This window comes from Vidua chalybeata, chromosome 2 (assembly GCF_026979565.1).
Source record: "Vidua chalybeata isolate OUT-0048 chromosome 2, bVidCha1 merged haplotype, whole genome shotgun sequence".
NCBI classification, from domain to species: Eukaryota; Metazoa; Chordata; class Aves; order Passeriformes; family Viduidae; genus Vidua; species Vidua chalybeata.
In genome coordinates this window covers 4,827,816-4,852,199 of record NC_071531.1, presented here as the reverse complement: position 1 = coordinate 4,852,199, position 24,384 = coordinate 4,827,816, and the positions used below count along the sequence as shown (strand labels likewise).

At 46.9% G+C, this 24,384-nt stretch overlaps 1 protein-coding gene across 3 annotated transcripts in view; it reads right to left on the bottom strand.

Moving 5' to 3' along the window:
- ABCG1 (ATP binding cassette subfamily G member 1) overlaps positions 1–11,548 on the bottom strand; it is a 48,376-nt gene extending 36,828 nt beyond the window's left edge. For all 3 annotated transcript variants that reach the window (XM_053934964.1, XM_053934962.1, XM_053934965.1), the window contains exons 1-2: positions 11,507–11,548; positions 8,331–8,574 (exon numbers count right to left, since the gene is read on the bottom strand). In XM_053934964.1, the coding sequence (XP_053790939.1) occupies positions 8,331–8,574; positions 11,507–11,548 (286 nt within the window). The remainder of the gene's footprint in view (positions 1–8,330; positions 8,575–11,506) is intronic.
- Between the last annotated feature and the right edge of the window lie 12,836 nt (positions 11,549–24,384).

Genomic DNA, 24,384 nt, shown 5'->3' with positions numbered 1-24,384 from the left:
ATTGAAGTTCTGCATGTAAATTACTTTCACAGAAGAAAACTATATTTTCCACACGGTAAGGAAGATCTTGTGGATTTGTTGTCCTTCTGTACCAGTGGTGCTAACCAAAAATTGCTGGCTGCTGGGTCCAAAGCTGGCACAGTGGGCAGGCAATCTGAACCACCAACACCTCAGTATCTTACTGTCCCAAGGCTTTTGGTAGGAGATAAAAGGCCTTGTGCAGAAGTTTTTGATACAAGATTTGGCAATATTAATTGCACGTGATTTCCTTTAGAAGGATTACCTTAAAAAAATGGGGCATTTTGTCATCTGACATGGATGTCATGTTTCAACAAGGCATTTTATTAAAGCTCTTAAATAAAACAATCCCACCAGAAAGTAGGTGGCCAATTCTCTCCAATGCCTGAAGCAAAGGAAGGGACTCTGGGCACGATGACCCAAACTCCCAATTTATTTTTGACAAAAACTCAGTCTTTTGTAAGATACATGTCCTTCTGCACCTCTCCAGATACAAGTCACAAAGGTTCTGGGGTTAAAGCATCACTGCCTGATTTAGGTTTTGCCTCAAGGACTTTCATTTTGAGAATGAACACCCACCTTTCAGTTTGCAACACTTTGATTATAAATCCAAATCAGTTCATTCCCATGTGCTAACCATGCAAATTTTGCTGGGGATCTCCTTGCATGTTGTTTCTTGTAAGTCTTGACTTGTTATTTTCATAATAAGAACAAGCACCGTTTTCTAAGACAAAGTTATCCATCCAAAGTTTAAAGGGTGCAGATGTGAATTATAAAGCAGCTGAGCTGAGTGAGGGCCTGCCACATTCTGAGTCGTGTCATGTTCTGACTGTCTCTACAGTTTACCTCCAAGAACAATACTACAGGGAAGTGTGAGAAGCAAATAATTTCTCAGAGGACACACAACTGAACAAAAATCTGCCCTAAAGAGCTGGTAAGCTCAGAACCCAAGGACTTCCAGAAGGCACTTTCCAAAATGGCATGAAATGCACAACAAAAAATCAACTTCAGCAGCATTTTTACTCAAGTCAGCTTCTACTTTTGTCTGCTCTTGTGATTTCTCATTCCTTTTAGTGAGGTTGTGGAAAACCCTGATCAACCATGTGATGTCTGAAGTCTCCAATTGCAAAATGCCTCTTGCTTCATCTTTCCTCAGCCTTCAGATGGATCTCCAGACTACAGAAACCAAAGTCTACTGTGAAATGTTACAAAAGTACACCCAGGTGCTGGTGCATGCTGTCTCCTCAACACCTCGAGTAGGGCATAACCACCTATGGGCAGAGGATAAATCATTTCATCAAATCCCACTCAGCATACAGCAAATTGTAGGGGAAAGGTGTCAGGGTGAGTTACAGCCAGCCCCCAACATTTATCTGAGAGATGGAAACAGCAAAGACCAGAGCTAAGACTCCCAACAACTCACTGTGACCACTTCCTGGCATTTGAATTCCAAAATGCTTTAATTGGTATCTCTAAAACCTCCTTCTTCAGCCACAAGTTTTCACAGCAGCAGTTAGTAAAATTTATTGCATCAGAACATTAGCTAGAATGAAAAATAGTGAGGTCATTGTAATGTTTAGGTTTAATAAACAATACAGCAAAGAGAAAGAAGATGTTCTGCTTTAAGACTCAGTGACCAAAACTCACTGAGTCAAACTCAAGGCACATTTCTAAAAAACTCCAGAAACAACAACAAAAACAAAACAAAACAAAACAAAAAAAAAAAAAAAACAAACAAAAAAAACCCCACTCCAAACAAATAAAAAAAAACCCTCCAAACCCCAAGAAAAACAAACCCACAGCAACAATGGATTCTGCTTGAAGGAAAACAAGTAGTGCTGAAGTAAGGGCATACTCAGCTGGGAAACAGTAGAAGGATCAGACAAAGGGGCTGACCAAGATTTGCTCCCAATAACCTCTATTTTACAGAACACATGCAAGAGGACACTGGGAAGAGTTATTTATCACTTAATAAAACACTGTGAACTATTCCAGTAACAGCGACTACTCAATATATTTTTACCATCTTGACACAGCTTAAGTGTTAAAAGAAAAACTACACAGATTTTATCAAGGTTAAAACATGTGCTTAGAAATGCTCTGCTAAAACATCATGCCTAATTTTAATTAATTTTGCCAACACTTTAAGCCACTGAAAAGGAATCTGCACAATATTTGCCTAAAAAGAGCCTTTACCAGTATGGCAGTTGGTTTCAACCGGCCTAACTTGTTTATTCTTCCCAACATATGGATCTTAATTTGCACAAGAGATGAAGACAAAGCAGGAAAAAATGGTCGAGAACAATACAGCCCATCTGTCAGAGAGAGGCGAGGGAAGAAAAAAAAAAAAAAAAGAAAAAAAAAAAGGAAGAAAGAAAAAAAAAAGAAAAGAAAAACCTCTCTCGCAAAGTGTGTTTTTGCTCGCTCCTGTTCTGCATCTTTCCCTCCCTCCTTCCCATCTTAGCAACAGAGCCTGGAGCAGCCAACCAGGCAGGCGCGCATCCCGCCGGGTTACTGCAGTGCATCGCCCGGCAGTAACCGCGCCGGGCGCGCCCGGGCGGGCATGCGGCACCTCCACCGCACTGCACCTGCCCCAGCAACACCGGCTTTTTCCGACTCCCCCAGCACGGATTAGCACATCATTTAGGCCAAATCCTCCCCTCCCGGCTCCCCTCCCCCGCCTCTCCTCTGTTTCGTTTGGGTATCTCCGGAGGGGATGGGAGGTGGGGGGGTGTGAGATCTTGTCAATGAAGTCATAGAGAGGATGCTGCACAAAAAATAATAAATAAAGCTCCCAGCTAAATAAAAAGAAAAGGGTCTGTCCGAGTGTGTGTACCAGAGCTAATTCCTAAGACAGCACCGAAGCAAATCAGCAAAGCCCAGCCTGTTTAAATCTCTGCTGATGGTTTGACAGCGGTGAAGTTTCCATCTTATGCAGGGAACGGTATTAACATAACACACAGCGCTCGGAGCCGGAAGGCAGGGATCGCGCTGTTCTGATGACACTATCTCTGGCTGTGACGGCCACTTTTGGCCTGCCATGAATACCAAACAACCTGCCAAGGGCTCCGTGTTCCCCCATCGGACACCTCGGAGCCGTCCAGAACGAGCCCGGTCCTTCGCTCCCCTCCTGCCGCTCAAAGCCGCGGAACAACAACCTTGACAGCAAAGACAGCAGCAGCTCTCCGCTTTGCTTCCACGCGGTTTGAGCCATCAGAACAAACCCAAAATAACAAGAAATGTCGCTCTTTCTGCTGAGCATGAATTTCTGTGCCCAAAATCCCCGGCTGCACTGTGCCCTGCTGGAGCCCGTTCTCTCAGAGCTTACTCCAGACCAAATCCTACCAGAACTTGCACTGGAACGCAGCACAAGTGACTCATTACAGTCCTAAAAATAACAACAGAGAAATTTCCAACTAAAACGTTGCCTAATTAACCATGAATACTGAAAAGTGTGAGAGGGAAGAAAAAAAAAAAAAAAAAAAGCAATCCCTGAGTTGTTGTGGTGTTTTGCAAGCAAATTTATTACTACTTTCTTACTGGATGCGCTCACTTATATAGGCAGAATATTTCCATTTCCATCCTATATTATAGCAAACCCACCTAGAAACAATAGAACAAATGTCCTTTCATGGCTATATAGAATGTATGTACCTTTTTAAAGTAAATCTGAATGACTTTGACCTAGACAGAAAGCTCCAAAGTACTTTTCATGCCCCCTTTGTATAGGGGACTATACATAATTCATCCCCAAACCACAATTCAGATTATTTCATGGTGCTTTTAACAAAAATGACAGAAACCCGAGGCACTGACTTTTCTACCAAATCCTCTTGCAAACAGTTTTCAGGAGTCCTAGTATGAAAACCTACACATCTATCATTTTTCTATGAACTGGTAAAACCAGTCTCTGTGTTTGTGTGATTTACATTTCAAACTGCAGATTAAACATACAGCTCAGAAGCCAAGACCCACTTCTACCTCCTTCTCAACCCTTAGATAAATGGCTTTGTGAGAAGACAGTGAAACTTTGGGCCTGTTTTGTTCCAAAACTCTGCAGATCTTCCTTTTCACATTTAAGGATCCACACTGGATCTAACAGAGGACTCTTTATTTTCCCCTCCAAGCCAGCTGGGTCCCTCATCCTAAAAGAAAGGAGAAGTATCCCAGGACTAAGCAGCCCTGGAGTTCCCTTTTTTCTGGCTTTGCCAGTCCATCTTAACCTCACAAGAGTTCCTCCAGGAGCCCTGGGGTTTTCTGAAATCGTGAACCTCGCTGACCCACAGGAAACCCCCAGGACATGCTTGAACATAGCCTGGGTTCAAAGACTGAGACACATTTTCAGTTCTGGAAGATTCTTAACCTCACAAGTCACTGAAAAAATCCCTTTCCTTCAAACCTGAAGGAACAGTTGTTTCTACCTGTTGACCAATTCCCTAAAAGCTTTACGGGGAAAATGCCAAAGTCAAGTGAGACCTTCTGAAACTTTTACCTCTTTAACCTCTCCCAAATTCCCATATTGGCAACACCTCCTACTGAATGGAATGGGTCAGATACAGCAGCTCTGATCAAGGACTGACCTGCCATATTCCTTCCCTGTTAATCCCACTGACCTCAGGGGAAATTGCAGCAGGAATTAATCAGCTCCAGAGTCACACCAATCTCTGCATGAGTCTGACAAAACCTCATAAGGAGAGCAGTATTTATCATATAAACCTCAGAATCAAAATGCCCCTCCTTATATTTAAAGGGAAAATGATATTTAATCGTTTAATTAAGCAGTTTAAGGCTGAGACAAAAATCAATGACAAATTCCAATTTGAAGTCTACTATGGCTTTTTTAGCTTCTTTGTTGTTGACAAGCAATGCAAATTCACCTTTCTTTGGGCTTTTAATGAAAAATAAAAGACATGACATACCATGAGTTGCATTGTCTGAACAATCAAGCTAAGTACAGAACACAATGGCAGCACTATTAATTATTCCTCCTTCTGCTAATTTAGAGCCTAACCTTAACATTACTTTGCAATGCCATTTTTACTGAAGGGAATTGCTCTTCAGTTGAATTCCTGTCCAACATGCTGGCACAAATTGTCTTTGCAAGGAATCTGTACTTCTGCCTTTGTGATCCAACACTCTTGAAAGGTTTTAACTAATTCATTACAGTCGTAGAGAATGATGGAGAAATAGTAGATTTTCTTTTTTGAGCTCCATTTCAGAATAGAAACACCATTAATTAAAAGACTTTTTTGAAACAGCTTTCCTTATCTCTTCCTACCACAACCAGCACCCAAGAACAATGTGAACTGAGAGACACCTCCTTTCTTTTTTTTCCCCAGCATGCTTTCTGCTACTCTTCTCATAAAAAGTGAATTCAAATATTTCACATTACAGCAATGAGAGAGACTTTTAGCACAGGGAATCCACAAGAAGTGCTGAACTGCAGCAACCACCAGCGTTTGGAGGCACAATATTGCCCTTCTCTTGGGCACTGCAAAGTCCCAGTTTCCCACTGGAACAGAAACCAATGTAAGGTATTCAGAATAGTTTTATATGTAATGCACTCAGCTACAAATCCACCAGGTTTGAACAGAGATATCCCAAATTGCACACGAAAAACTTCTACTTGCAGAACCACTAAAACAACTCGAAGAATCTGAACTGTTTGGTTCCTACCTTCATTGAGGACTACTTAGGCAATTTGGTTTTCTATTTCTCTAATGGAAAATCTTTTCTTTTAAAACCAATATATTGAGCCAGTCCCTGGAGGAGGGAACGTGGCTGGGAGGAAAGTTTGGTTCTAGAAGGTTTCTATAATCTGACCAGCAACTCACTGAAACACTGGAGGAAGAGACCTTTGGAGGTCACCTGGCCCAGCCTTCCACTGAAACAAAAACAACCACCAGCTCCAGGTCAGATCAGCAGCTCAGCCACGTGTCCCACACTCCCTGTGAGGGAGAAAGCCCCACTGTCCCTGGGTGACACATCCCAGTGCTGCAGCTGGGGAACAGGAATTTATTTCCTGGTGTCCACTCTAAACCACCCAAACTGCAATGTGTGGCCATGGGCTCATGTTGTTTATCATCTGGCATTGTTGGCAGGAGCAGCCCAGACTCCTCAGCTGCTCTTTGTAGGTCCCCTGAACCATTTTTTTTACCCCTTTGACAGACCCTTTCCAGCTTCATATCTCTGTTGATATGAAGCACCCAAAACTGACAGAATATTCCAGCTGTGCTCTCACTGATGAGGAGAAGGGTAAGGATTTGCCTCCAGCTGGAATGGCCTCAGCCACACGATGTGATTCACCTTCCTGGCTGTGAGAGCACCCTTTGGCTCACGGGCACTTGGCACTGGGTGCAGGCCTCCCAAGTCTGTGTCAGCTCCTTGGCAAGCAGGGGAGAGCCAAGCCCTGCTGGCAGACAGCAGCTCAGCCACGCTGAGCCTGTCCTTGGTGGTCCCAGGAATGACACACGGTGTGAGACCAGCTGAGGAGGATCTGAACCCCTCCACACAGCCAGCCAGGAAAGTTCAATCCCCTCTTTCAAATCCGAATGTAGTGACACAGTCATAACCATACCCTAGAGCTAAATACCCTCACAGGTCATTTTCAGCAGCAGGACATTTTGCCAGGACATTGTTTTGTTCAAGCCAAGTCACCCAGGCATGTCAGAAAATTTGAACAGAGGTTTTGGGTATATGGTCAATCAATTCTGGTCAGTGAGAAAGAGATTCAGTTAGAAATCTCAAGCTTTTAAACCTTAAATGAGACATTTTGGCATAGCTCCATTTCTTGGAGGACAAAAAAAACTTCAATGTTTTGTGTTCATTCTGATAAGATAAAGAATAATTTTGAATGTACCAAAGTTGCTGCCAAACCAAGTTGTTCTTCTATGGACAATGTGGCTCTATGCAATTTTAGCAAGTAATTAAAAGAAGGCCAGTGGGTCTACATACAATTTTGATGCTGAAAAACCCATTAAAGCATGAAATCTGCAGATCTTTCAACAAATGAATAATTGTATGCACAGCCTGTCCGCATACAGTAGCACTTTCATGGCAATGGCTCCAGAGCTTTTCATACCACACATTTTTAGACTATTGAAGCCTTGGTGTTGTGATAATGATACAATTTACAGACGGCAGCCAAGTATTTTGTGAAACAATTTCAAGTGGAACCTTTAAGCCAGTGGATTTATAGTTTCAGGGCCAGTGCAGGTATCAAGTATGCCTCAGGTGGGGGCTGCACTGGCAGGGCCTTATCTCTAAAAAGAACTAAAGCACACAACCATACCAATTTACATTACTGGGAGAGAGTTCCTCAAGGAAAGGCAGTTATGTCATTTAGTACACAAAATTCTCCTGAAGATTTCAATATTTTTCTCTTGGGCATACTTTTCACTGGCAGGAATTTGCTGCATGACCTAGTTTTCCTTTCAGAGAGGACTAGTCACACACACCAAAAAAAAACCAAACAAACAAAAAAAACAAACAAACAAAAAAAAAAAAAAAAAAAAACCACAAAAAAAACCAAAAAAAAAAAACCAAACAAACCCCAAAAAACTAAAAACTCTCTAGGAAACACATGGTTACACAAAGCAAATGAAAGCATGGAAGGCATGAAAGGAAATGATGCCAAGCAGAGGAGAAAGGACAGAATCACCTTTTATAACTGGAATCAACCAAGAACCTATAGAGGAGAGAGCTGAATAATCCCTACTTACTCCAAACTTCTCTTCCTTGAGAAGTGCCCAATATCTGTCATTTTGGTGCTCTGTGTTGCAGGCTGTGAACTCTTTGCAGTGTGTATCAGCAAAGGAGCTACCCAAAGAGCATCCTGGTCCTTGACTGAACCTCAGGATGCAGTCCCAGCAAGAGCCAACGATTTCATCACAGAAATTATAAGCTTTGAGAGACCCATCTAAGCTGTAGAGAAACCTATAACTCACAGCATTTCTTTCCAAACACAGCCTTTAAAGAAAACAGGTTTTATCCCGGTGTCTAATGCCTTCAGAAATTCTGAGATACTCACTGTTCTGAAAGACTACTGAAAAAACAACCATTTCACAAAACAGCCAACTGCAGGAGTAAAAAAACAAAGCCTCCTCACTTCCCCCACCCCCATCTTTAAACTCCTGCATGCTCTACCCACCCTCAACAATAAATTGTAGACAGGCAAGATCACAGGACAGATATTTGGCAGCACAGCAATACTATATTTACTTCAGATACTGAAGAATTGGGAGGCAGAAATAAGCAGTTGTATGAACTGCTGCATCTGCAGCTTCTTGTGGATGGAACCTTGTTTTCCTCACCTTTCTTTCTCCACCATGGCCCTTCCTGGATAGAGTAGGACAGTTCTTTAAACTCAATGTTCACAGCTGGCCTGCGAGGCAGGTAGGAGAACCTGTGAGCTTCTGTCAGAGCATTGTCCACTTTTTTTAAGTGTCCATTGATGAGTCGAATGTCCTGGGTGTCTGTGCCATTGGAGACCACCTCGTCCACCGAAACACACACAGACTTTGGCTCGGCCATGGTGCCACCAGAGCTGCTGCCACCCTGCAGGGAAAGTGGAGAAAGTTCACAGACTTTTGTTTAGGAACACATTCCAAAACCTTCTGCACCAGAGGAATTATTCTTTAAATAGCACAAAAACCCAGCACTGTAATGCACTGAAAGGTGAAAGAGGGGTAAAATCAAGCAATCTTTTGTTTGTTCTTTTGCCTGAGCCTTGACAGAAGAGGTAAAAGAGCTCTTGCAGCACATACAGTTCCTTCAGCACTAGTTTTACTTTCAGATCTTCCACCAGATTAATACATTTATAAGTTTAGTCCCCATTGTATTTGGTTTCTCATGCACTCAAGGAATCTGGTTCTAGTTACTCTGATTCAAGGACTTGGGACAGAGCTGAAGGGGGAAGGGATCTGGCTGAACAATTATTTGTGCAGACATCTGAAAAGACAGCCACTCAAAGTGTCCAAGAGCTCTTGTTCCTCTGGATCAGCCTATGTGTCTGTAAAGGTGAAATTATATTTCTGATAATTTCCAATGTACTGTTTCATTACTTATTTTCTCCTGCACTGATAGTTCTGGAAAGTTTGCAACCTGGGACGACAGTACAAGTTCTTTTCTGGAGGTCTTTTAGGAAAGCACAATGCTTTGCATCCAAAATCCTTGAGTGCTTTCCATGCTTGATAGTGATAACTAATGGAAATATTATCAGCTACATGAACACACAAACCCTGCTCCAGTTCTTGCACCAGTGACACTGTAAGGTCAATGTCCTGTGCTCACAGCCATCCCTCTTGCTACATTTTGCCTATCACAGCATTCTGTCCAATTCCACTTGGCCCTTTTTTGACTAAACCTCCTTCCCCTCCCCTCCTGGCCATGACAACAGCCTTCCACCCACCTTTCTCTTCTTTTTTTTAATTATGCATACAAAATATGGATTTTTTTTCCCATTCCTTTTACCACCACAGATGCCTTGCACCAATATGAGCAGGATGTGTGTAAGCTCAAAAGAAAAACAGTCATGAATTTTCTTCAGCTAAACAGAAATTTGAACAGTTTAGAGGCTGTCTGCTGTCACCTGTTGTTTGGTGGATGTCATAAGCAGAGCCAAACATCTACACAGTTGTCTATTGGGAAATTTAGTATTTTTAATACAGATTTGTATTGGAAAGGAATTCTGTAGATGGCTTAAATGCCAGGCTTTCCATGCTGACACATAATACAAAGCTATCTCTTGGAAAGCAGATGTGCTGCACTACTTTTCAATGCATGAGCACAAACAGAGCTGCAGATCTTGCCACTGTTTCCCTCTATTTGTCTAATTCAACTAAGAAGTGACACTGCCTCCTCTTGCCTGTGCCACTTCCATTTCCCTCTCATGGTTCCTGGTCTTCCCATCTTTGTTGTAACAGCAGCCCAGCTCAGATCAGTCGCTTGTCATGAACGCTGACAAACACATTTTAAAAACCTCCAGTCCTACATAATCACTGTTGAAAGAAAAGTGATCCTGCTTAACCATTCCATAGCTGGCATCTTCACATTCTTCACGCACAAGCCCCCAGTTCTGGATGAAAATAATCAGCTCTGCTCACCACATTTTCTCAAGAAAAAGATTTTAATCATGCTCTCAACTTACTTAGAGGTCAGGTATCCAGTAACACTTACTGTCAAATTCTTAAATAGTTGATTGCCATGGCATGTAATTTGAACATAACAAGAGTAATGTGAAACATCTTAGAGCTCAACAATTAAAGCAGGGGAACTTCCCTAAAAACTAAGAGAAGGCGAGTTAACAATATTCTTCCCTGAATGTTTTCGAGGCTGACTTTGGCACCCACAATCTGTTTTGTTCCAAGGAACCACTGGGGACTTTCACCCAATCAGAGGGAATATCCAAAAATGAACTCTGAATGAGCAGGTCACCTTGATTATTCAGGTGACAGTCAGAGCTTCTCCAGTTTAGATCATTCAAAAAGAAATATCCTTTGGACGAGACCCTGGCTACTCAATCATCTGAGAGTATGAAGCCAAAGACTTTTATTACTGGGACATTAAACAATTTCAGTCACTCTGTGGACCGAACTGCCTGTTCACACACACCTGCCTCCTCCAGGGACCACCCGCTATGGGTGAGGACCCCCCCGAGCAACTGGGATGATCCAAACGCCTCCGGGTATCGGGATCACCTTCGCCTGGGCAATCCCGTGGCTACGACGGCCACAGACTTAGCCAAGCCGTGCGTAAGGCACAGACACACCCGAACCCCCTCTGTACCTGCTCCAACACCTGCAGCGCGCTCTCTTCTCCGCTGCCACCCCCCAGTGATGCCCCAGCCCCGCATCGCGACCTGTGCCCGCACCGAGCCCTGCGCGCCGGGCACGGCGAGCGGCCGCTCCGCAGGACCGCGCTCACCTCTCAGCTGCTTTGGGGCACTTTGGGCTATTTCCCATGTAGTTTGATGGAGCCGCTGAGGAGCCGGGCCGCTCCCGGCGCCCGGCGGGGACGGCAGCGCCCGCCCGGTCGCAGCGGCAGGACGGTCCCGCGGGTTCTGCCCGCTCCCCCGCCGGCCCCGGGTGTTATGCAAAGGTTACGGTCCCTCCGCAAATCCTCTGGGAAGCCGGCGGGGCGCAGCGGCGCAGGGAGCATGCTCGGCGATAATCCCCCCGCCTTAGCTACAGACAGAGGTAACCAGCGGTCAAGTCCCGCCGTGCGCCGCCGGCCGCTCGCACACTCGCATCCTGCATCCCGCATCCTTCATCCCGCATCCCTCACCCTGCATCCCGCATCTCGCATCCCTCAGCCCCCATCCTGCCCCCCGCAGCCCCGGGCGCACCCTCCGACCCTGCTTTTCCCTCGGGAAGCGTCTCGGGAGCTCCCCGCGGAGCCCTCGCTCCATCTCCGTCCCCCAGCCCCGCACCTCGCCCCCCGCCCGGCGCTCGCCGCGGCCCCGGCGGAGGCAAGGCAGGGCGCGCCTTACCAAAGCGCTGCCCAGGGAGAAAGCCGCCATCAGACATGCCATGTGCACCGCTGCCCGCCCGGCTGCTGGCGGAGGAGCCCTCCAGTGCTGCCTCTCCGCCCCGACTGGCTGCGGGAGGCGGGCGGGCCGGGATGGAGCTGGGGCCGCCCCCGCCCCGGCCCGCCCCCACCGGGGATGGGGAGAGCGGCGGGGTCGGGGCACCCCCCGGCACTGGGAAAGGTGGGCAGCGTGTCCCCAACCCGCTGGTGGTCGTGGTTCTCGCTCTGCCCAAACACGCGGCAGACTCTTGTCCCGAGGACTGGGGCACCAAAGGTCGCTCACCGGGACAAAATGAGGAGGGCGGTCAGCATTGTCCCCACGCTCCAGGCAGGGACAGGCTTCCTAAAGAGCTCCCGGAGGCTTTCCCTGAGGAAATGGGGAGTAGAAGCACCATCCATCCCATCTTCATGAGGACGAGATAGCTCTGCTGGCCCTGGGACCCCTACCCACTGATTTGTGAACAAGCCATTGTAGTTCAGGAATGGAGAGGAAGGAAAGTTGTCACTGAGTCACATTCTCCATTCATTTGCTCCTCACACCAAAGACCTGCATTTCAGCGAGGTCACACAATCACTAAATCACAGAATGGCCAGGCTGGAAGGGACCACAGCGGGTCACCAGATCCAACCCCCCAGCTCCAGCAGGGTCATCCCAGAGCACAAGGCACAGGGTTGTGTCCAGATGGTTCTGGAATATCTCCAGTGAAGGACACTCCACACCCTCTCTGGACAATCTGTCCAGTGCTCGGTCACTGCTGAGGAAAGTTCTTCCTCATGTTCAGGTGGAACTTCCTGGGCATCAGGTCCAACTTCCTGGACCATTCCTCTCGTCCCATTGCTGGGCACCACGGAGCAGAGCAGGTTCATCCTCTGACACCTCCCTTCGGACACTGAGGTGCTCACAGTGGTGCTCACATGGCATTAGGGCTGTGCTGGCTCTGCTGGCTTGATTCTGGATCCATGACTAGGTTTGGAGGTGGATTCATTGGCTGTGCTACCTGGGGACAAAAAGCTCTGCCCTAAGAAGCCAGATGCTGAAAAACCCACTAGTCATCTGTGTTCCCATTCCTGGTGGGACTGTTTTAGGTGTGTGCTGAGGCTCCCTCTCAATTCCTCTGGAAGCAGCAGAAAGTGGGGATAAAATACAGCAGCGGTCTGAGAACTGGTTTCAAAGCAACTACCAAACATGACATACAGGAGTTCATAATCTGAGAGGAATTTTCTAATCAGAGAGCTTCCCAGAGTGGTTGGAACTCGTGTAGCAGTGCACAGACACGGGATAAGCCTCACAAAGCCCCTGGGAGGCAGGTAAGTATTTTATTCCTGTGTTTACCACAGGCAGCAGGGAGCTGCAGGGAGGGAACTGCTGCCCAGAACATCTGTGCCAGGTCACATGTGGTCCTTGCCCTGCAGTGTCCTCCCTCCTGCCAGTGGCTGCGAGATGGATGCACAAACAAGTGCTTCTAGCACAGGGTTGGCTTCTATCAAATGTCTCCCTGATGCTCTCCCAGCCCACAGCTGTTCTTGGCTCAAGGATTTCCTGACGTGATTGTCTCTCCAGAATGTGCTAATAACCCTCAGTGGGAATCTCTTCCATGAGGGAAGACTCCCCCTTGGAAACAAGCAAAATTCACCATCCACTGCAACCCTTGGCAAGGAATAGTGCGGGGACTCTAAGCTCAGCCTTGGATTCAGTCCTTAGGGTTGCAGAAAGTTATTTACTTATAACTCATTTATTGGGGAAGAAATATCTACCTGCTGTGGAATACCACTCAAACATGGATGGACCCATCCAGAAGTCCTCGCTGAAGGCTTAAATTGTGTTTGAGTAGACATTTTAAAGACAATTATCACACAATATTAAGAATAAAGAGAACTTATGATGCATTCTTCCAGTGAGGATCCCAGGGTTTTAGTTAACTTGATTCGGAGCACCCACAATTTATTCAAGCTTGTCTCTTGTAGTTTCCCTTAGAACATTGCAAAAGCTGCATTCTCTCCATACAGGAGCTGAAAAGGGCTATGAAATACTGACTTGTGTGTTTAAAGCATTTACAGGGTAAAAAAAAAAAAAATTATATATATATATACTTAAAGATATCATTGTTTTAAGTTTGAGGTGGAACTAGAGACAGAGGAAGCCATACCCTGATCCTAGTGAATGTGTGATACAGACCCAGCATGATGTTTGCTGTCCTGTTTTAACTTCCTAAAGGCTGAGAGAGAAGGAAGGAAAGCAACATAAAAGCTGCAGCAGAACTGAAATGTACAGTCCTGAAATCTGCTGCACAAACCAAGTTTCAGCTCTGTCCATGAGAAGTTTGTGGTACCAAGGTGCTGCCTTCCACAAGAGTTTTTCCTGAGCAAGTGTAAATGACCAGAGCCCCAGGATTTATTTTTATCATGGTGGCTGCAGTATCAGTATCTACAGGGGTTTCTTGTAAAACACTGAGACATAAAACAGGTTTATCAGAAACCAAGTTCTATTTGGTATTTTGGTATCTATTTTGATACCACACAGGGAAAAAAAAAAAATATATTACATAAGATGAAGCATGCTAAAAATAGCAGTCTCCTGCATTCCTACATTCCCTCATTAACTCTTCCATTAACTTTACAGGTGATCCCCTGGTCCCTGCAGGCAAAAAATATCTGTGTGAAGGGAAAAAAATAAAAGTAAAAAAAAAAAAAAAAAAAAAAAAAAAGAGAGAGTAAAAACTGTGTTTAAAAAATCCAGGACAAAAAAAAAAAAAAAAAAAAAGGGGAAGTTACAAATGAAGGTGAGGACAGGCAGGCAGGGACAAAACCAACCCTGACTCCTAAAATAGATGAGGAAATAGTAGTAGCTTCCAGGCTTTACAGCAGGATAAGCATTACAGACACAAGACTGGTGCAGCCCACAGGAAAGAAAAAGAAAATGCAGAAATGCACGGGGAAAGGCCAGGAAAAGTGGAAATGCACAGACAGCAGGAGAGGGCAGATGTTCAGCAGAGCCACGGGAGGCATTTTAGTGCAGCAGTGCTGGCTCGGGTGTCTCTGCAAGAACTAGTTCATGTGTAGAAGTGCTGCAGCCTCAGGAAATGCAAAGGCCACTGTGGACTTCAGTGCTGGGATACAACACGTGGGAAAAGTCCAGCGAGAGTGTGGAGGAGGCAGATGGGAAAAAGGAAGTTAGAAGTATAAAAGGCAAAAGATTTTAGATGGCATTTTCACTAAAACTGTACCTCAGCTTGACCAATTTACAACTTGCTGTTAATTGAAGCTGGTCTGGGCAGAGTTCAAGGATTTTTCTGGAAAATATTTCAGGAGAAATCTTCCTAAAGAGTCAAGCTGAGAGCAAAAAATGAACTGCCCTCTGTGAAAGGCTGATGCAATTATTTGCTGGAACAAAAACCCAACAACAACAGTTTGTCGTGGACAGAGGATAATTTTTGCATTTGAAAAGACAAAGTGGTTTGGATGTGTTGTGGAGTATGTTTGCTGTGTTCTGATGCTCTGCCCCAGTTTTTTGTTTGTTTGTTTGTTTGTTTGTTTGTTTTTATTTTTGTTTTTGGGTTTTTTTTGTAGGTTTATTTATCATATAGGGAAATAAAGGTGGGGGGCGAACCAGCAAAAAGTCTCGTGGGTCTTGTCAATTATTATTATAGGGAAAAAAGCGTGGAAAGAACACAGGTTTGAACAGGAGAAAGAAGAGGTTAAGAGAAGTGATGGTCTGATTCTGGGCCCCTGAGGTTGTGGCATGGGGTAGGTGTGAGTATGCAGTGGAGAAAAAGAGAGAAGAGGAAAGGAAGGTGTGGGGAGGGGGTGGGAAGAAATGAGCAAGTTAGTGAAAGAGAAGGAAAAGGGAGACCTTGTCTCCCATGATGGCAGCTGAGCAGTGCCCATCCGTGGCAGGAGCCGAGCGAGTTTAGTTGCTGTCTTAGCGCTCCTGCTTGGACCGGGCACTGAGATCCTTCACAGTCTTGCGTTGCGGAGATTCTTGGCCCGTCATTCCAACTCGAGCGCTTACCAAGTGAGCCTTCGCCCTGCTGCAGCCGCGTCATCCGTGCCCCAAGGGAGCATTACTCTCAGGAGAAAACCCTCCTCCGCACTCACGGGAGCACTACTGCCGCTTGTGGATCCAAGGCTCAACATCTGTCTGGGTCCCACACTCCGACTCGAACCCGCGGACTATCGCTTATATTTCGGGCAGTGCCCCAAGGCGCTGAGCCAAACATCGCCTCAGCTCCACCTCCCTGCCCCGGGCTGCCGATTCCTGCCCTGCCGCCTCGCCCCGCGGCCCTGCTTTGATGGCGTATTCCCCGTTCTCCTGTCTCTTCCGACATTCCCACTTCCATCCCATCTTCCCCACTCTCCTGGCTCTCCCCACATTCCCACACCCGACCATCTTCCCCACTCTCCTGCCTCTCCCCACATTCCCACACCCGACCATCTTCCACACTCTCCTGCCTCTCCCCACATTCCCACACCCGACCATCCTCCCCACTCTCCCGCCGCCCCTCCGCCCACGCCAGCCCTGCCAGCCCGCCCCTGCTTCACCCGCGCCACAAAGGAGCCCTGCCATGGAGCCGCCTGCCGTGCCACGGCCCCCGGGCAGCTCCCACGGCAGCCGCCCAGAGAGGACTCCAGCCTGCAGCGGCTCTCCTGCTGACACTCCTCACCCCCTGCGGGACCCAGCTTGGAGCAGCCCGGCCTTGAGGGGCTGCGCCCCGGGCAAGAGGGAGCCACGCTGCAGCAGCCTGTGGACGCCCGCTGCCCGAGGGTTGGGCAGGAACAGCGGGTGATGGACTGAGCACAACCCCCATTCCCGTCTCCCAGCCGCATTGAGGGAGAAGGCAGAGCTCTGGTTTTATTTCTCGTTTTCCTGCTCTGATTTTGTTGGCAATAAATTCAGTTAGTATCCCCTACTGAGTCTGTTTTACCCATTATTGTGTTTAGTGAGTGGCTCTCTCTGCCCGTAACTCATGGGCATTGTATTTTCTCTCCCCCATGAGGGGAGAGTGACAGAGCGGCTTTGGTGGGTGCCTGGCATCCAGACGGGATCATCTCAGCAAGTGACCCCAGGAAAAGCAGGGCCTGTGTTGTATCTGACCAGAACCCCCTGGATCCTGTTCCACTTCAGCCACTAGACCTGAAATTATATTGGGTTTTGTGGGGAAAGAATCTGCAAACGGGCAAAATCATATTGGAGAACAAATATAAGGAGAGGCATATTCCCCCCACCCCACCTATTTCATACCCATCATTTGAGTAACGGTCTATGGTGTAATTTGGGATATGGCTCTTGCTAAAACTAAGGCAGTTTGGCCAAATTACAATTTTTTAGGGTGCAAAAAAAAGGGAGGGGAAGGTATAGTTTCACTTATTTTTAATTAAGTCTGGTAGTGGTTAAAAGATACTGAACAGCTTGAGTATGCTTTGGTTCTGACTTCAAAGTTACCCTCCCCTGAAGATTTGATTTCACAGCTGTGGTCCTTCCTGTTGTTCCCTTTCCCTGTTTATTGGAACAACAGTAATAACGATCTGAATTTTGTCATGTCTTTCTGTACATGACATTAATGCTTCCCTATCCATACTGGAAATATTCCCATAATGCTATTTGAGAACAATGTGATCAGTCAGTTTAAACAGATCAGCCTTCAGATCTATTTAATACTGAAGAACATAATCAGTCATTCCTTTCAGGTTAGGTATACTCTGTGTAATGGGTGGGATCCATCTCTAATTTTAGCTGCCTGGAAAATTGCTATGTGAGCTAGTCCTGTGGATTCTCTTTCAAAAGAGTGAGAATCTTGGAGAGACTGGAAAGAAATGGCATCCCCAAAAGAAAATTCAGGGTTTCCTTCTTAAATGTTGACCTTGATTTGGGGTGGATTCTGGATCCATCTTGGCTTCCCTGTCACCTGGGGAGGGCTCCAGACACCTGACGTGGAACAGCCATGGCCAGTGCTACAGACATGGATGCCACCTGAGCTGTGTCTTACACCACATTTGTCTCCAGCTGACACTTCCAGGAATAACACAAGAGGTTTCACATGCTCATTTCACACCGGATTTTATCCGCATTTTTACATCTGGGTACTGGAGCTTCTCCCTCCAGAGATGCAGAGGCAAGAAATTGAAGGGCAGAACACCAACCTGTGCCTGACCAGTTCAGCTGCAGTTCATTTCTGTGGCTGCTGCCTGTGGTACTCCTGGCAATCAGTAGGGGTACAGCCTTCCCTATGATGAAAGGGGGGTTTTGGTTTTTTGTTTGTTTTGTTTTGTTTGGTTTGGTTTGGGTTTTTTTTTTTTTTTTTTTTTGTTTTGTTTTTTTTTTTTTTGGATCAAGCAAACTAAAGTGGGGTAGCAGTGGGAAGAAGAAACCATGGGGGCTTATCTCAGCTCTGCAAGAGCTGGTAGTTCATTAGTCTGTATCTTTTAAGTACCCCTCAGTTGCCAGCTGATCCCAAGATGTGCTAGAAGAGAGCAAGAAAACACAGTGTCAGGCTTCCTGCTTGAACAAATAGAGTTATTTTGTCAGAGGTTGGGCATAATTTAGATGAACTCACTGCTTTGAGTTGATGTAAACAGAGCATGCTTGCAGCAAATTTACTTTCCCTCAGTCATGAAGGAAGAAAAGCAGATTTTTCTTCATGCTGGAAGAAGACCAGGGCTCTAGAGAGAAGGCCCCCAGCACAGAGGCTATTTTGGACATCTTTCTGCATTCCTCCAGGGTAGTCCCCCTCAAATCATACTGCCCTGGTTATAAGCAGAAATGTGCACACATTGCTCAGACTAATGACTGGAAATCACAGCTGGGCTTTAGGCATGATATCTCCCTGGACTGCACCTTCCCAGACTGTAGCCTCAGGGTCTGGGCACAGGGGAGCAAGTGAGAGCACTCATGCAGTGATAGCCAAGGGGAAACCTTCAGCAAAGCTGTTCTGAGCAGATTAGGTGAGGAAAATATTCTTGCAGTCTGATGAAAAGGCTGCAATCTCAGTTTGAAGGGCAACATGGAAATGAGCCACGGCACCAATCTCCTGAAATCCTTTAGCTCAGCCTCCCTCTGCAGTGCCAAGGGATGGAGTGAAGCCCCTGGGAAAGGGGGACACACAGACATCACCAGGAAAAGTTGGGCAGAAGGAAAAGCCAGGGGAAGAGTCATGCTTGGAGGATATGACTTGGTATCTGAAAGCTGTTTCCAAAGGGAATTCTCAGCCATGACCCAAACTCACCTTTTTCTCACTGAAAGCTGCAAGCAGCACCTCTCCCACAGCACCCTGCCCCTGAGCAATCACCCTGGAGATGAAAAAGGTAAATTTCAAATTCAGTCACTGCTCTGTTTCAGGAATATGCCTGATGGGACAGGACAAGGCCTGAGTCACTGCTGTTTAGTATTCTCTGGGGAAAGTTTTGTGTCTTTCCCCCTCACAGTTGTTCTGCTTTGAAAATGCAGCTAAACGCCAGCTGGGGGAAGGACATGAGTACCACATTCCTCATTTTTCCTCTTTGAAGTGGAACAGCTTCATGAAATCCACAGTTTCACCCCAGGGAATGCAGCTCTTCTACAAAGGGCAGGGGACTCTGAATGACCCCACCGGCTGCAGGTTGGGTGGAGCAGTGGCTGTGCCTGGCACATGGGCACTCTGGCCATCCACATCAGGAGAAAAAGGACTCCTTTTCCCAGCCTGTCTGCCTCAGGTGTTTTTGGACATGACTGGCAGCAGAAGCACAGATTTGGGATTTTTGAGTGTGATGCACTCTGCACAAGGTGCCTGCTCAGCAGGGAGGTTCCCAAGGAGGCAGAGCTGTCATTGCCCAGGAGGGAGCCAAAGTGCAGGCCCTGCAGCACACTCAGATTTGTCATGGTTGTTGGAGCGACAGAGTTTGGAGAGATGAGCTCCTTGGAGTCCTTGGCACAGCTAAAAAGGCTGGACAGTGGTGAGCTTGGAATCCTGCAAATTCTTTGGCACCGTCACAAACATCACAGCCGGAATTCAGTCAGTGTCTGACTTCCTTGGTCAGGGCACAGGCCCGACATGAAAACCTTGCACAAGGAGCTGTTCCTAATTCCTGCACATTTGGCCACTGATGGGCTGGCACGTGTCACTAACATGTCACACCTGGTCACAGCTGCTACTCTGGTCCCTGGAATCCCACCAGTCCTTCAGCCATGCAGTTACTCCCTGTGGGAGTCAGCAGTGTTCAGCTCTCTCCTCTCTCCTGGCTTTATTGGAAGTGCATTTTAGTGCAGCAGTGCTGGCTCGGGTGTCTCTGCAAGAACTAGTTCATGTGTAGAAGTGCTGCAGCCTCAGGAAATGCAAAGGCCACTGTGGACTTCAGTGCTGGGATACAACACGTGGGAAAAGTCCAGCGAGAGTGTGGAGGAGGCAGATGGGAAAAAGAAAGTTAGAAGTGTAAAAGGCAAAAGATTTTAGATGGCATTTTCACTAAAACTGTACCCCAGCTTGACCAATTTACAACTTGCTGTTAATTGAAGCTGGTCTGGGCAGAGTTCAAGGATTTTTCTGGAAAATATTTCAGGAGAAATCTTCTTAAAGAGTCAAGCTGAGAGCAAAAACAAACTGCCCTCTGTGAAAGGCTTATGCTATTATTTGTTGGAACAAAACTGCAACAACAACAGTTTGTCGTGGACAGAGGATAATTTTTGCATTTGAAAAGACAAAGTGGTTTGGATGTGTTGTGGAGTATGTTTGCCATGTTCTGATGCTCTGCCCCAGCTTTTTGATTTTTTTTTTTTTTTGTAGGTTAATTTATTATATAGGGAAATAAAAGTGGGGAAATAAAAAAGCAAGAGGTCTCGTGGGTCTTGTCAATTATTATTATAGGGAAAAATCCGTGGAAAGAACACAGGTTTGAACAGGAGAAAGATGAGGTTGAGAAAAAAAGAGACGGTTTGATTCTGAGCCTCTGGGTTTGTGGCATGGGGTAGGTGTGAGTCCGCAGTGGAGAAAAGGGGACAAGAGGAAAGGAGAGAACAGGGAGGGGGGGAAGAAAAGAGTAGATTAGTGAAATAGAAGAATGAATTTTAAGAAAATGGGAGATGTGTGGTCTCCAAATTAGAGATGGGCCATCCAATGCAGGAGCGGAGTGACTTGAGCTTCTTGTCTTGTTCTTGTCAGACAGAGTGCAGTCAGGTCTTTTCCAGTCTTGCACTGGTGGGAAATTGTTCCGAATCAAATTCTTTCAAAGTGTGCCCCCTCTTGGCTCTTCTGTGCTGCACAGCGGAGGCACTTCAGGTTCAGTCATACTGGGTAATGGTTGCGCTACCCCCACAGCAGGCGATGATCATGGTAACATCAGCAGCAAACACCGTGGTGGATGTACCACACGTGTCTTCCATGGCACTGACACAAACTCCGAGCGCGGCTGCTGCTGCTCGGCCCATGGCTCGGCCCAAGCGATGCCAGAGCTTGCGGCGCCCCTGGGAAGGGCCGGTGCCTTTGGCTGCTGGACGCGGCTGCTCGGAGCCAAGCTCGGATGCAGCCGTGCTGAGGAGCTGGCAACTCACGGGGTTCGAACCTGCGACCTCGGCACTGCTAGCACAGCGTTCCATCTCTCTGAGCCACACAATCTCCCCCACTCCACCTCCCTCCACAGGGTTCCGTGTCTCTGAGCCACAGAATCTCCCATGCTCCACCTCCCTCCGTCGGGGTGGTGACTCCTGAGCTCCCACCTCTCGGTCTGTGGGTTGTGGGAATCCTTAAAATCAGAGGGTTTTGGGCAGGTTGCAAAAGGCAGGCCTCGGAGACAGCAGAACTGTGATTAGAGCTAAGCAGTAGCCATAAGATTTGTCAGCAGAAAAATTATACAAGAAGTAGAAAGTAAGGACAAATAGAACAATGGTCAGTGTATTAACACTTGGCTAGAATAACTGCCTAAGTTACAGAAAAGTACATCTAGCGAGATATTAGGAAGTTCTAAGCTTAATAATGGAGCTCTGTGCATTATATCTTAAAGCTTACAAGCAGGTATTGTATTTGAAATAAGCGAGCATTGTTTTAACCAAAGGTAGGTGTGCTTCTAGTTGTTGGATAGAATTATTGTCAATATGCTTTTGCTTTGTGTGAGTGGTCAAAAGGTTTTTAAAGTAAGTTATAAGATTAAGTTCTTGGTGTGCTGCCAGAGATGTAAGCTGCTGACATCTTCTCATTGTCATAAGCATGTAATGAGACTGATGGTGGAAAAGAAACAGCTTGAGACGTGTTTGTCAGCAGTCTTGTCCCATTTGTAATTTATGTGTAGTCCCCATGGCAGCAATAGCACGTGTGAGTTGACAGTGGAGAAAAAGGGAGAAGAGGAAAGGAAGGTGTGAGGAGGGGGTGGGAAGAAATGAGTAGGTTAGTGAAAGAGAAGAATGATTGTAAGGAAAAGGGAGAGCTTGTCTCCCATGGTGGCAAGTTGAGAAGTGCCCATCCTCGGCAGGAGCTGAGCGACTTTCAGTCGGGGTCTTGACGCTCCTGCTTGGACAGGCACTGAGATCCTTTACAGTCTTGCGTTGCTGAGATTCTCGGCACCCCCTCGCTTCAATTCAAGTTGAGTGCTTTCAAAGGAGCCTTTGTCCGTCCGCCAGCGAGGCTCTCCAGTCCCGCTGGACCAGGGTGATGATGGCAACACATGCACCTCTGACACTGACGAGACAACACCGAGAGCGGCGGCACAACCCCGTGGTGCAATACGGCGCCGAGCAGATTCGAACCTGAAGCCCCGATCCACTTGACAACAGCGCCCCAAGATGCTGAGCCAAACATTCGCTCCGCTCCGCCTCCCTGCCTCGGGCGGCTGATTCCTGCGCTGCCGCCTCGCCCCGCCTTGCTTCGGTGGTGTCTTCTTCTTTGCCCTGTCTCTCTCCACATTCTCACTTTCATCCCATCTTCCCCACTCTCCTGGCTCTCCCCACATTCCCACACCCGACCATCTTCCCCACTCTCCTGGCTCTCCCCACATTCCCACATCCTCACATCCTCCCCACTCTCCCGCCGCCCCTCCGCCCACGCCAGCCCTGCCAGCCCGCCCCTGCTTCACCCGCGCCACAAAGGAGCCCTGCCATGGAGCCGCCTGCCGTGCCACGGCCCCCGGGCAGCTCCCACGGCAGCCGCCCAGAGAGGACTCCAGCCTGCAGCGGCTCTCCTGCTGACACTTCTCACCCCCTGCGGGACCCAGCTTGGAGCAGCCCGGCCTTGAGGGGCTGCACCCCGGGCAAGAGGGAGCCACGCTGCAGCAGCCTGTGGACGCCCGCTGCCCGAGGGATGGACCCACGCTGCAAGAACTCCTGCACAACTCTCCCGTGGGATGGGAGAAGTTCACGCACAACCATGTCCCGTGGGAGGGGCCCCCGCTGGAGCAGGGGAAGGATTCCCCTCCCTGAGCAGGGCAGGAACAGCGGGTGATGGACTGAGCACAGCCCCCATTCCCTAACATGTCACACCTGGTCACAGCTGCTACTCTGGTCCCTGGAATCCCACCAGTCCTTCAGCCATGCAGTTACTCCCTGCGGGAGTCAGCAGTGTTCAGCTCTCTCCTCTCTCCTGGCTTTATCTGAAGGTAGCAAATCAAAGGAGAGCAAGGTTACCTTTGACAGTTTTTTCCACCAGTTTGTCATTTGCTGTAAAATAGTTTGTAGAGTATTTACATACTTACTTACCCCAATTTAAAACCATTGGTTTACACGTGTGTTTAACCAGGTTTAGAAGCCCTTTGCAGTTTGGTACTTTTCTGTCTCCTCGTCCCAAGACAGTAAATACCTCATAATAACAGCAAAGACAATAAAGTTTTGTCCAATCTTTTTTTTTTTTTTTTTTTTTTTTGTATAAACTAAATGCACTGAACCCTTTAGTGCACCCTTTGTGGCAGTTTCTCCTGCCATCCAATCATTTGAGGGTCCTTTTTTGTACTTTCCCAGCCTTTCTTTCAAGCAGTCGATGCCAAAACCCAATGTGGCATTTCAGTGTTGATCCCACTAATGCCATGTTCAGTGTTAACATCACCCTGCTCCTGCCCTGCTCGTGCACTGTTAATCCAAGCATCCCATTAACCTTTTTTGGCCACGATGTAACTGTGGGGGAGCTCAGGCTGACCTGCTTATCCTTCCACTGCCAAATCCTTTGCTGAATCCATTCCTGCTGCGAGATACAGCCTCCTGTTCTGGAGACATGGCCTTCATTCCTGATTCCTAAAAGTGCATTTGGGCAGTCAGCTGCTTAAATACTTTTCACTTAAGTGAGTCAGGTTTATCAAGAAGTCAGGATCGTTGCATTGCAGCCGTTCTTGCCTCTTTGTTTACCATTCTGCATAAGTCCCACACCTTAATCAGCAGAGGAGTTATATTTACTTCCAAATCACTGATTCAAATATTTAATCTCTTCAGACCTAACACTGCCTCCAGTGCAATCTTAATCAAAACATGCCCATTAGAAGCTTTCCCAGTGATAAATGCCTTGAGGGATGTTATTTTACCTGTTGCTGAACTATTTATGTTATTTTATGATACTGTACAGTGTGGGACAGATCAGGAGAGGACACTAATTCAAACCTCGCAGGAATGTAGCTGAATCACGTGTCAAGGTGTGCATGCCCCATCCCTCAAAGTGTTCAGGGCTGGGTTGGATGGGGATCTGAGCAAGCTGGTCTAGAGGAAGGTGGCCCTGGCCATGGCAGGGGGTTGGAACTGGATGATCTTTAAGGTCCCTTTCAACCCAGACTCTATTCTATTCTATTCTATTCTATTCTATTCTATTCTATTCTATTCTATTCTATTCTATTCTATAGGGAAATACAAAATAAATAGAATAGAAATATAAATAGAAATGCATTATAGTCTTCTCTGAACGGAAC